Raw genomic sequence first — 13,094 nt, 5'->3', positions numbered from 1 at the left:
ACGACTCTCAAAGGAAATGCTCTTCCAAGTATAATGCAAATATTCCATGATCTGAAAAAATCTGAAATCCAAAACACTTTTTGCCCCAAGCATTTTGGATAAGGGATTTAATAAGTCCTGGTGAGGCTTGTTCTCAGAACCTTGAGATTAAGTAAACTGAGTCAACTGTCCAAGGCAAAAGAGCTACCAATTAGTGGGGGAGGCATCTGAATAAAGTTTTCTTCTTATTAAAGACTCTATTATACTACCTTAGCTTTAACTTGAATGACCACCTATGTCAAGTTCATTCTGGAAAGGGAAAAATAACAAAATTAATGGAGCTCTCAGACTGAGAAAATAGGGAATAAGTCTAGGAATATGTGGTTTCAAAAAGTACAAGTTTAATAGTGATACGAAAGAGCTGGAGAAAAAGAAGTGGAGTTATAGTTTAAAGACCCTTTAAACCAGAAGGAGCCTTGGAAATGGCATAGTACTTTTATAAGTAAAGTGTGGTCCATGGCCTATAGCAGTAGCGCACCCAGAAGCCTGCTAAAAATGAAGAATCTCAAGCCCCAGCCATACTTACTGAATTAGCATATGCATTATAATATGATCCTTAGGTAATTTGTATAATACATTAATGAAAAACACTGGTCTGATACCATTACAATAGATGAAGACACTAACCAGGTTAAAGAAACAGTTTGCAAAGCTAGAACTCAGTCCTCTTTATTTCTCGGTCTAGGATTCCTATGTCTTCATCATGTGCCCTCCAGACAAATACATCACTTCGAATTTCACTAACCTGAGGTCTGTGCCATAAACATTTAGAACTTAAAATGAGTTTCCATCAAATTAGCACTAAACATTTTTATTTGTTACCATTTCATTTGGAATTTTAAGTACCCCCATGAGTTTTCTTCAATCATTTGTTTTAACATCACTAAACGAAACATAAACATGCTATCCCTGACTACAAAGAATTCTTAAGCTCATACAGTAAGTTTCAACCCTGAGCACTCAATGTGAAGAGACAGTATAGATAGAAGAGAGAGACTTTCTATAGGCAAATTATTTAAAGTCATGGAATCCTGGAGCTGGAAGAGACCCAATATAGCTGAGATGACAAAGAGATTTCATCAGAATGGCAATTATATATATAGTTTCTGACAGTGCTATATAAAAAAGTTACCTGAAGCTGGTTTGGGATACAGATACCGATACAGGTACAGCTACTAGCTGTATCTGCCATGGGTTGGTTCCAAAGAGGGTGTGAGTGATGGAGTTACTGACCTTGTAAAGATAAGGAAACTCAAGCTCAAAGAGGTTAAATGAAATATATAAGGTCACATATTGAGAAGATAAACCAGAACTCCAGGTCCCCTAACTTCTGATATAGTGGTTTTTATCCTGTATCATATTGCCTCTCCTCTCTATTTATTCAATAAAAAATATAAAATCCTTTTCATGTAATAGATAACAAAAACCAAACCAATTAGAAATTAACTGGGAATAAACACCTCAGATGGTTTTATGGGCATTATAGGATTTATAATCCTATAATAAGGACATACATGGAAGTACGTTAAAAGATTTAAAATGAAGCCCACAACCTATAGATTGTATCATTGTGATCAATGAATGATCTCTGACTCAGACTGCTTTCTGACATTTTTACTTCATGTAGAGTTTTTCCATATGACAATTCTTTAGAGTTTATTCATGATGACTCAGGGTACCTAGATGGTATGAAGGAGCCTTCAATTTAAGGAGTAGGAGGAAAATGAGGGGGCCTACTGAATCATTAGCAGCCTACTCAGTTCTGAAACTCAGCAAATCCTTTTGGAAGCCATTTTAAAGTCAGCTTTAGGAGACAAATTCTGGCTAAAGCCTTAAAAGACTGGTCCTTAAGAGCTGAACTATATGCAACTAAATCAACATGTTATTTCTAAAAGAGACACAACCAAAAGGCTTTAGCAAAATCTGATCTTCTTTTTGTTGAATAAATGTCAGTGATTAATTTTTAAAAATGTCTGCTCTCAATGAAGTTACAGATCTGCTCAAAGTTTAAGAGCCCCTCCTCAAAATTCATCCTAGTTCCTTTGGAGAACAGACAGGGCTAGTCCAGAAACTGAATCATCCTATTTTAAATGAAAGTAACAGTAAAGCAGTAAGTATATTTAAAAAGCTTTTTGATACATAGGTATGTCTATAGGACCGGTTTCTAATTAGAAGCAGCCGCTACTTTACAAAAGATACGTATTTAACACATTTTCTCATGAATGATAAACTTAGTTTTGTAATTTGGATGTTTTGATCCTTTGATGGTAAATTTAAAGAATGACAGTGAGAACAATTCAAAGAAAAATCCATCATGTTAACTGTAGTTTAAATTAAAGCCAATCAGCTTTTAGTGCTTCCAGTACATGCAGTTCATTAAATCTGAAATAAACCCAGAGGAACATGAAGTACTACGGATAGTATCTGCCAAGAACCAGGAATTCAACATTAAAGTTTTGAAGAACCAACAAAGCACTTTCAATTGTTTTCACTTATTGTTAAAAAATAAAATTAAACTGTGCCTTCTAAAGATTAAGCCAAATGATACGTTGAGTACTACAATGAGTTACTAGAAAAATATCAGGGCCAGTCACTTCATAATTCATTCTTGTGGAAGGAAGAAGTTATAACCTTCTTTACCACATTACTTATCTTTTTATCTTTTCCTCTTGACTGTCAAAGAGATGCTCAACAGAAGTACAGTTTTCCCCTAAGGTCATATATGGTTAGTATTACAGTAATGATGAGGTCCCCAATTGTTTGACATTTTTAGAAAAGACAACAAACATCAAGAGCTGAAAATAGTTTTTGAAATTCCACTAGGCTGTTAATTTTACTATCAAACTTTGCTAGTTTAGGTATGTAGGTTCTGGATGGATGCAGGATTAACTCAATGAGTTTGAGTTTAAACTCAAACTGTTTCCTACTGTTTCCTACATTATTGAGTTAAAAAAGTATTGCATCCTACAGGTCATGTAGTTATCTCTTAGTGTCTGATGAGAGATCTCCACCAAGGCACACACCAGAAATAGGCAAGGAAAGTTTAAAAAGATTAAGTATGGCACAAATAGGAAAAGTATTGTACTTGCCATCCACAGGTTACTACTTTATAACCTTAATTCATTCCAAGTCTACTTTATAAGTATAAAAATGGCAGACAAACATAGAAAACGCTGTTGAAGAGCAATAGGCATGACTAAAGCTGGCAAAGGATGATAAAGAGAGCTATTGGCAGAGTAATGAATAGATGAAAGTGAGACAGGCAGGAAATTACAAGTATCTTGCAATGCACAAGCTGAGAAGAATAACCTTGAACCTGTTGCTGTAAAAATCTACAAAGCTTAATAGATTGAATTTTCAAATAATCTCTCAATTATTGTTACTCATTATTATTTCCCAAATTAAGTATAGATTTTATCATGGTCATAAGGTTTAAGTCAACATGAAATGTAAGATGCACTTTTGCAAAGCAATAACTTCTCTTCAAATGAAAGGCGTATTATTACTTCTATTCTCTACTTAATTTACACATCTGAGCCTTAGCTCATTAGGTCATAGACACTTAAGCACATCCAAGTTAAGAGAATTATCCATACTCATATTTACTAGTTTGTGAGATCCAGTTTTTTCCTTTCCTTCCTTCTCTTGCTGCCTTCCCTCTCTTTCTCTTCCGTCAGAAGTTATTCATTTATTCCACAAAAATGGAAATGAAAAACAGATTCATGATCTTACCAGCAAATCAACAGCCTGAATGAAAGCTTTCTAAAATAAGTCACACTTCAGTATGGTCATCATCACAGAAGTTCAAAGATCTTTATGAAAAACCACTGCCACTTTTTTTTTTTTTTTTAATGAATCAAAGGTTTTAAAAGACTTTCAGAGTTAATGGAAAGCTCAGGAATTAAATATGGGCTCAGTTGTTCCATGTTAACAAACTAGTGTTTAAAATACGTTAAATAATCTAGTCTAGCAGCTCAGCCCTGATAGTATGTACAGTATATGGTAAGAGAGTCTGGCTATCTATACATACACACGCATACATACATCTACACACACTAAAGGGACAAAAACTCTGAGTGAATTGAAGAACTAGATTCCTAACAATTTACTGAAAAATGTTTAAAATAAGAAGCTTTGTTAAAGTATTCCTTACACAGTTATATACTTATATTCTTAGTGGTCACTATGTAATTAACTACATAATAAAAGTTCATAAGTTCTACTTCATGGCATTACATTTTAAATATGATTGGTTAAAAATACAAATGAGGCTGGGCGCGGCGGCTCACGCCTGTAATTCCAGCACTCTGGGAGGCTGAGGCGGTGGATCACGAGGTCAGGAGATCAAGCCCATCCTGGCCAACATGGTGAAACCCTGTCTCTACTAAAATACAAACATTTAGCCGGGCGTAGTGGTGTGCGCCTATAATCCCAGCTACTTGGGAGGCTGAGGCAGGGGAATCACTTGAACTCAGGAGGTGGAGATTGCAGTGAGCCGAGATTGCGCCACTGCACTCCAGTCTGGTGACAGAGCAAGGCTCTGTCTCAAAAACAAAACAAAACAAATGAAAACGTTGTGCTCCCCCACCACTGGACATAAATAACAAGAAAAAGAATGGCTTTCTTTACTCAATATTATCAGGAGAGTAAAAATCACTGAAATGTTTAGTTTCTCAGGTTGGAAAAACTGTACCTCTAAAGAATGAACTAGTATAGTAATTGTTCAAAATTAGTAATCCTACATGTATATTGTCCTGAGTGTAGATTTTTACAATCCATATTTATTGAGGTTTTTGGGGGCATTTAAACATTTAGATGAGATCCAATTTTTCCTATGCCTTTATTAATAAAAACAGTTCTTTATGGTAAATCAGAATGTTCTCAAAACAACTACTAATCTGAGAAATGAAGCATGAATATAAGAAGACTTAAGAGGCAGATTCATCTCTTAACACTAACATGTGTTAGTCTTTTAGTTCCTTCCCCAAGTGTATGCCATAGCGACAAGACTTAAACAATTTCACTGTGTTTTAAATACCATCCCTTTAGTCTTGAATGCAGAATATAAATGAAATTTACCTGAAATGACTGTTTTGATACTTAGTATTAAGAATTGTATATGATCTTGTATGTGTGTGTGCGCACGCATTTTGTGAGACCTTAAAATATCCAAATTAGTATGGTGCCTTCCATACTAGTCACTCTCAGAGGTTATATACCCTTATTCCAAATGATGCTACAATTATCCACAACATTATTAAAATTCCTTTTTAGTCTATGGGTGGATCTGACTTTTACAAACAATAACTGCCTTCTCAGACTGGATCTGATTTTTAGAAATAGCCTCAAGTTACTTCCCATTTTCTTTCTGTCAAGATCCTCTGTGAGTCATATCTGATAAATAACATGAAATATCACGTGGTCAATCACCCCTTTTTCCCTTAAAAACAAGGAGCAAATACAAAGTAATGAGCTATTTTCACGTGTGGCTCTTAAACTGGCTTAGACGACAAAAAAAAAATTTTTTTTTCTAAAAATATTGAGTAATGCTAGTATTGTTAAGTGTATAGCTTCCATGGTGACTACTCTAAAGTATAACTTATTTTAGATAAGTGTATAAAATATTTTTCCTTTAAAGATGGATAACCAGCCCTACACAATTTAGTCTTCTCTAACCTTCCTTTCCCATGCTGATGCTGATTTTATGTACTCACGCTCACCCTGATCTGGTTACGCTAGTCTTTTTTTTTTGTTTTTTTTAGACAGGATCTGGTTATGCTGCTCAGACTGGTCTGGAACTCCTGGGCTCAAATGATCCTCCCACCACAGCTTCTTGAGTAGCTGGCACTACAGGTGCAAGCCACTATGCCTGGCTCACACCCTTGTCTTCTTGTAGTTTCTTGCAGTTGTAGGCACGCTCCCATCTCAGGGCCACTGCACTTACTATTCCCTCTGTGTATAATGTCTTGCTCCAAGCAGACCTGCAAGGCTTGCTGTGCTACCTCCTTCAGGTCATTACTCACTTTAACTATTTATCATCTTCTCAATTAAGTCTTTTCTCACTACCCTTTAAAACTGCATCTTGGCCAGGTGCGGTGGCTCCCACCTGTAATCCCAGCACTTTGGGAGGCGGAGGTAGGTGATCACCTGCGGTCAGGAGTTTCAGACCAGTCTGGCCAACATGGTGAAACCCTGTCTCTACTAAAAATACAAAACTCTACTGGGCGTGGTGGCGTATGCCTGTAATCCCAGCTACTCAGGAGGCTGAGGTAGGAGAACCACTTGAACCCAGGAAGGGGAATTTGCAGTGACCTGAGATCGCCCCACTGCACTCCAGCCTGGGTGATGAGAGCAGAACTCCATCTCAAAAACAAAAAACAAGAAACAAAAAGCAAAAAACTGCATCCTCCTCCCAACCTCATACACATATCCCATTTATTCTCCCTTCCCCTTCCCTGCTTTATTTTCCTGTTTGTGTGTAAAACTGTTTATTAGGGGAAATTTCAAACATACACAAAAATAAAGAGGAAGTAAGAAACCTCATGTATCCATATAGCATCTACCTTCAGCAATTTTCAATATATGGCCAATCTTGTTTCATCTATGTTCCTCTCCCTTTCAATATTTTGAAGTAAAAACCCACACATCACATTTTAAGTTGTAAACACTTTATTATACATCTCTAAAAGAACACTTAAAAAGTACATTCTCACACCTGAAAAAATGGACAAATCCTTTTCATTAAATATCCAGAGTCTAAATTTCCCCAGTTTTGAATAAATGTCTTTTTACAGTTAGTTTGCTCAAAGCAGGATATAACTAAGCTTCATACATTGCATTTGGTGGATAAGCCTCTTAAGTCTCTTTTAATCTTATAGTTCTCCCTCCCTATTTCTTGCTATTAATTTTTTGAATAAATCAGGTCATTTTTCTTTTATTTATTTTTTAACTTCTATTGTTTTGAGGCAGGGTCTCGCTCTGTTGCCCAGGCTGGAGTGCGGTGGTGCAATCATGGTTCACTGCAGCCTCAATCTCCCAGGCTTAAGTGATCTTCCCACCTCAGCTTCCCGAGTAGTTGGGACCACGTCCAGTTAATTTTTTAAGAAACTTCTTTGTAGAGACAAGGTCTCACCACGTTGCCCAGGCTGGTCTTGAACTCCTGGACAAGAGGGATCTTCCCACCTCAGCCTCTCAAGGTGCTAGGATTACAGGTGTCAGCAACTGCGCCCAGCCATTTTTCTTAAAACGCAATGTATTTTATTTATTTTATGGTTTGTGTCTTATTATTAGAATGTAAACACCATGAAAGCAGAGATTTTAGTCTGTGAGGTATCAGCATCTAGACCCGTGACATGTAAACGGCATCAATAAACACTGAATGTATTTGGCATCCATGCCAAAAGTCCACCGCTCACCAACAGCAGAAATTGCTAATCACAGTACTCTTTCCTGCTAAGTTTGAACAAGGACTCCCAGTTTTCTAAACACAGCACTCTAGGCAGCCACCACTAAACAATCAGATTTGGTATCCCAAATGAAATTTATTTGCTGTCCCTGCTTTAGCCCCCTTCAAAAGTGTACTATCCCTAAAACAGATTTCACTGCACCTTGTATGTTGAAATTTTAGCATGATAAATTACTGACTGTGTTTCCTGTCAACTACATTTAAACATTTCTTAGCTTATTTTAGACAGCTTAGGGGAAAAAGAAAACTGTAGCCAAAAAAATAATAGAAAAAGAAACTGCAGAAGATGGTGGGAAACCGCGGGTATTACATATTTTTAGAATTAGCAACATCCCAAGAGGCTCATTATAAAATAAAAATTAGCAACAAATTTTCTGAAAAGGAAGTAAATTACATGTGTGTTGAATTAATTTTTTTAAAAACTACATGAAGATTAACTGGAGGATGAAGACAGATGTCAGGATTTTCCCATTTATAGGCATCAGCAACACATTCTATTTTTCTGCAACTGGTATTTTGAGGTGTAAAGGTATTACAGGGGCGATACAAGAGTACTATGTAGAACCCCATTTCTCTGAAGTGGAGTTTATGTGGCAAAAAGAATCTAAAACATCTAGTACAACATTCTGAAAAATTGTCAATTCTTCTTAAGAGTCATTTACAATTCATTTCTGTTAAACTACCAGATGAAGCTCTCTTTCTCTAGGCTTATTTCTGAAGGTAGCTAAGCTAATTGAAAGACTCCAATCAGATGTTTATGTTTTGATTACTTTTTTCTATCAAAAAAGAAAAAAATTAGAAATTCCCTGACATCCATTCAAGAAACACTGTGCTTTCTCTTTATTACCTGTAAATTCATTAAACAACTAAAAGTATTTAGGACCTACTAAACATAGTATGTTAGGCAGTTATTTTCAGCCTTTGAAGGAAAAATAGAAGTGATCTACTCAAGACAACGTGCAAAAAAAAAAAAAAACCTAGTGGCAGAACTTGAAATCATATCCAGATCTTTCAATGACCAATAATTCTTGTCTTGAGGTTCCCACACATTAGTTTAGGGAAATATTCTATGGCACAGGTCACACTTAAAACTAAGAAAATATAATAAGCACTTCCCCTCCCCCACTACCACAAGTGTAAAAAAATCTCCAAGAACCCAAATCCCTTGAAAGAATGACTTCTATTTACTTTGCCTGTGTAATATATTCAGAGGGAATCTGGAAAAGATGGCTAGAAATCTATAAACAGAAAGTGCTAAGTGGAATTCACTGTTTATAGACTTCAACTAGAATTTTGTCCCTTATATATAAATGCTGCCAACAATCTTTACATTGTATTATTTAAAAACATCTTCATCAGGTTTTCTTCACTTTGCTGATTTTCTTCCTTTTCTCACTGGCTTTTAAATCTGCTTTACTGTCCTCAAAGACATAAATGTAACTTTTGGAATAACATGTTCCCCCCCCCCCCCAAAGGAGCTCCTAAAGCCACCTCAGTGCCATCATATATTAGTCATTATGAAATTTTAATATTTACAGTTAAATATATCTGTATAATAAAATAATCCAAAAAGCCTTTCTAACCTAATAAATACTAGGATAGGTCTACATTGATGTATTATGGTAAAATGTGTATGTATATATTAGTTTTCAGTTCTAAGTCTTTGGCTTAAAATCTTTATCAGCTATATAGAAGCTTCTGCCTAAAAACATTAGTTGTCCACGAAGCATAATGACTATCTACAGTCCTTACCACCTGACCTACTAGAAAACCATAATAAATCATATTCTGAAATGATAGAACTCTTAAAATACAAAAGTGACATTCTGACAACCCAGAAGAGGCTGAAGTTAAATCAAATGGAAACATCCTTTGGCTTCCCCTTTGAAACTTGCCTCAGTGGCATTTGGCAGTACTAGACTAACTTCCTACCCCGTACTTTTCAGTCATTTCCTTTAAGGGGTCTCAAAGAAATTATGAAACCTGCAAAGCCAGACTTTGCCAGTCAACACTAACTTCTGCCTGTGGATTCCAGTGACTGAGCCAAGACAGTGTTAGTAGCTTCCTTGAAGTACAAATGTCCCTGGTAAATCTGGCTTGAAAATACCACAGAAAAAGTTCAACATAACCAACTGTAAGAACATTTAAATGCCAATCTTAAGGAAAGGATGGATTCCCTCCCCCTACAAATTCCACTGAGGCAAATTTCCAGCTTACTTTTTAGAAGTAAATAAATACTACTACTATTACATTACAGCACTTCTACCATGCTAATAAAAAGCTAGGTGATAGTTTCCTCTTTAAAACCTGTACATTTACTACATTAGGCACTATAACCACTTCACTACATGCAACTTCCCATACATATAACTGTTCTACTTTCCAATTATTTATTTTAAACTCAAGATCTCTTTTAACATACTATAGAAAGGGAACAGGTTAGAAGGCTTTGGGAAAAAAAAAAAAATAACGAACATCTCACTTTCATTTTCTGATGCAACCACCAAAATCTAAAATGTAAGGACAACTATATAGCACAAAATTAAATTTAAGAGAATTTAGAGTAAGTGAAACTATTCACTATTACTACAGTTCTGATTATTATTTACCTGAGGAAAGAGCTAGTAGAAGTGATGCTTGATTTAAATTTTTGGTGCTTTCCAGTATGGTACCGAAGAAACAAAAACTCACAAAATAAATAAGGTCCTCAGAGTTAAAGATTTTTCTCCAGAAGAGGTTGTTGGTATAGATAAAAAAAAAAATAAGGAATTCATATGCTGTATTTGTACAATAAGAACAATGTTTTGAGACATGTAAATCTTATCACTCAGAAAATATTTTGTTGGCTATAAAGAAAACGCATCGTAAACTGAAACAGAACTGAATAAAGTGAACCTTTACCACAATTAAAATATTTTAAATTCACCCTATTATGCAAACTGAATAATAAATTCATTTATCCTTAAGTGTAAGAGTAATACATATTCGACACAGTAAAGGACAATGCCATTTCTGAAACAAAAGATCATGTGCAATGAAAACAAAGTAACATTTTGCAGAGTAAGAAAAAGTAAAGAGCCTGTGAACCGAAACAGATGACCTTTTCTTATATATAAAGCTTCAGTTTTCAGCACAATCAGCACCTTATGAATAAAGTTCTCAATAACATTTGTTGATATACTGTTTGATGACTAAACGACAGGAATATTGTTGGTGCTGTTAAAACCAAGGCACATTTCCTTGTGTGTAGTGATTAAAATCTGTTAAATGTAAATTTTTTAAAAACCTCTGCCCTCTGTCCCCTTCTTGCTCTCTTGCCTCTAACAGACCTGCACGTACAAAAATAAAAGTAGATGGTGACGTGAGTTTATGATTTACATTAATTTTCCTACTCGGAGCATTTTTCACTAAGTCTTTAGAGGTTTTAAGATTCAAACACTGTGTAAGAAGAATTATGGTTTGAACTACGTAACAATTACCTAGACATCTTTTGGACTTCAGTTAACCTGTAAGTAAAATGAGCATCTTTAACTTTTCCACGGGGCTTTGGAGAACGGGTTCTTCCTCATAAACGCTTTCATATCCTCAGACACGAGGCGCGGTAGAAGATCAAGCGTATCCATCAATTAGAGAGCTTTTCACGACCTCAGTTTACCCACTTAGGGAAACGGGCGTATTAACTTGTTTCCTAGGGGACCCGGGGGTGAAATTAATTAGCGTGTTTAAAATGCTCTGAGATCCAAAGATGAAAGGAAATGTGAAAGACGCGCAGAGATGATGACAACAATCATAACAATAAAAAGAATGACTAACTTGAAGTCTGCGTTATGTAAGGGAGGAAAAGAAGTTATCAGATCCGCACAAACAAAAGGGAAACCCACCGCCCCTTTTGTTTCTCCCATTTCCCTCTCCTCCCCGCCACCCGCAGAGCTCCCCTCTCGCAGCCGGAGCGCGCGGCCAGCCAGGCGCGGGGCTCGGAGTTGGCCGCCGCGCGCCCCGCTCCCGGGCGGAGGGGGAGGCCGCGTAGGGCCGGTTCCTGACAAAGGCGCTTCCTCGAGCCAGGGCGCGGGATGGAGGCGCCGCAAACTCCGCTCCCCGCCGCCGCGGGGGCGCGCAGGCGGGCGGGGAGAGCCGGCTGGCTGGCCGCCGGGGAAGCCGCCGAGGAAGTTGCGCGTCCGCCCTCCCCGCGCCCCTCGGCGGCCCCGCCGCCATCCATCCCGCGGCGCCCCGCGGTCACACTTACCGGACAATTGCTGGTGGCCGGGATCCCAGAGCGGCCCCCGAGACCCGAGGCGAGAGGGTGAAGTGTTGTGCGCGGGGAGCGCGAGCAGACAGCCCGCCGTTCCGCCGCTGCCCTCCGCGCCAGCCAGCCGAGCCCAGCGAGGGGAAGTTGACCACGGAGCCGAGCGCTGAGGAGCCGCGGACGCAGGGAGAGGCGTTGGGGCTGCTTTGTGGTGCGCTCCCGGAGGGCTGGGGACCAATTCGACCGCACCGCGGGGCTGGCGCTACTGCCGCTGCTGCCGCTGCTGCTAGTGGAGGCGGCGGCGGCGCCCCCCGACGGTCCCTCCGCCTCACACCGCCTCTGGGTCACTGACATACACTCGCAGGGAGGGGAGGGGTCTAGCCGGGGGGCGGGGCCTGAGGGAGGGGACGGGGCAGGGCCACAGCGGAAGGCGGTGTCGCCGCACCGAGAAGGCTCTTGGGAATTGTAGTTCTCCGGTTGAAGAAAAAAGGGATTCATTGTTGTCCAGCACCCTACCGGGCTCGCTCTGCACTGAGCATGCTCGAGGGCGAGGTTTGGGCCGCCCCCTCCCACGGTTACCATGGTCACCGACACACTAGCGAACGTGTTCAGTGCTGCTGTTGGCTGAACAAGGACGGTCTTGTATTATGGTGTTGTTGGGGATCCAACCCTTAGACGGTCCTTCCTACTTTTCTCCACCTCCAACTCCTAGCCTTACCAGTCATAAGTACCCAGTGAGGTCTGACTTTCTCTCCATATTTCAGTCTTCCCTGCTGCGTAATTTATCTTCCACAAACCCTAAATCACAAATACCTCTGTCCCTCACTTCCCTCAATTGAATCTTCTCTGGCTAAATTCAATTTTCTTTACCTAAGACTTGTCGAAATGTAGTTGTTTCCAGTAATTGAACAATTAGGTTATAAAACTTAGGAATATCACCACTATCAAAGTCCCGTAATTAATTACTTTGCTCAGTTAGTCACATCTAACTTTAAGATTAGCAAAGGCAAAGTACAGAATTAAGACCCCTATATTTTACTTGATTACTATAAAAGAATCCGGGTTCGTTCATTTTAAGGCCTACAATTTTTAAGACATACAAATTTCATAAAGTATACGTTCAAAAGACAAGTTGAAAATTGTTTATGTGTATTGGCCAACTTTAGTTTGGTAATAAGAGAAGTCTGAACCAAGGTATGAGTATGTTGTTGGGCTGGTCAGCTAAGTCTACACCCATCTTGGGCACCCAGGTGTGGATAGGTGGTAGGGAGGCGGGTGGAGAAAGGCAGGACACATTACTGGCTCTCCGGAGAGCTAAAGGCAACGCGTCCTGAGCGCTTTTGTTTT

General features: G+C 38.7%; 1 protein-coding gene across 5 annotated transcripts in view; it reads right to left on the bottom strand.

Moving 5' to 3' along the window:
- The window catches only part of PELI1 (pellino E3 ubiquitin protein ligase 1), a 53,135-nt gene extending 41,030 nt beyond the window's left edge, over window positions 1-12,105 (bottom strand). For 2 of the 5 annotated variants that reach the window (XM_063695855.1, XM_019021420.4), the window contains exon 1: window positions 10,114-10,977. Coding sequence is in view for 1 of the 5 variants with exons in the window: in XM_055378015.2 (XP_055233990.1) it covers window positions 11,748-12,101 (354 nt within the window). In the remaining 4 variants the exon portion in view is untranslated. The other 3 variants (XM_055378016.2, XM_055378015.2, XM_004029318.5) reach the window with 3 other exon arrangements.
- Window positions 12,106-13,094: the final 989 nt, after the last annotated feature.

The sequence above is a fragment of the Gorilla gorilla genome, chromosome 12 (genome assembly GCF_029281585.2).
Source record: "Gorilla gorilla gorilla isolate KB3781 chromosome 12, NHGRI_mGorGor1-v2.1_pri, whole genome shotgun sequence".
NCBI lineage: Eukaryota > Metazoa > Chordata > Mammalia > Primates > Hominidae > Gorilla > Gorilla gorilla.
The sequence above is the reverse complement of the archived record's forward strand: the minus strand, read 5'-3'. Positions and strand labels throughout refer to the sequence as shown.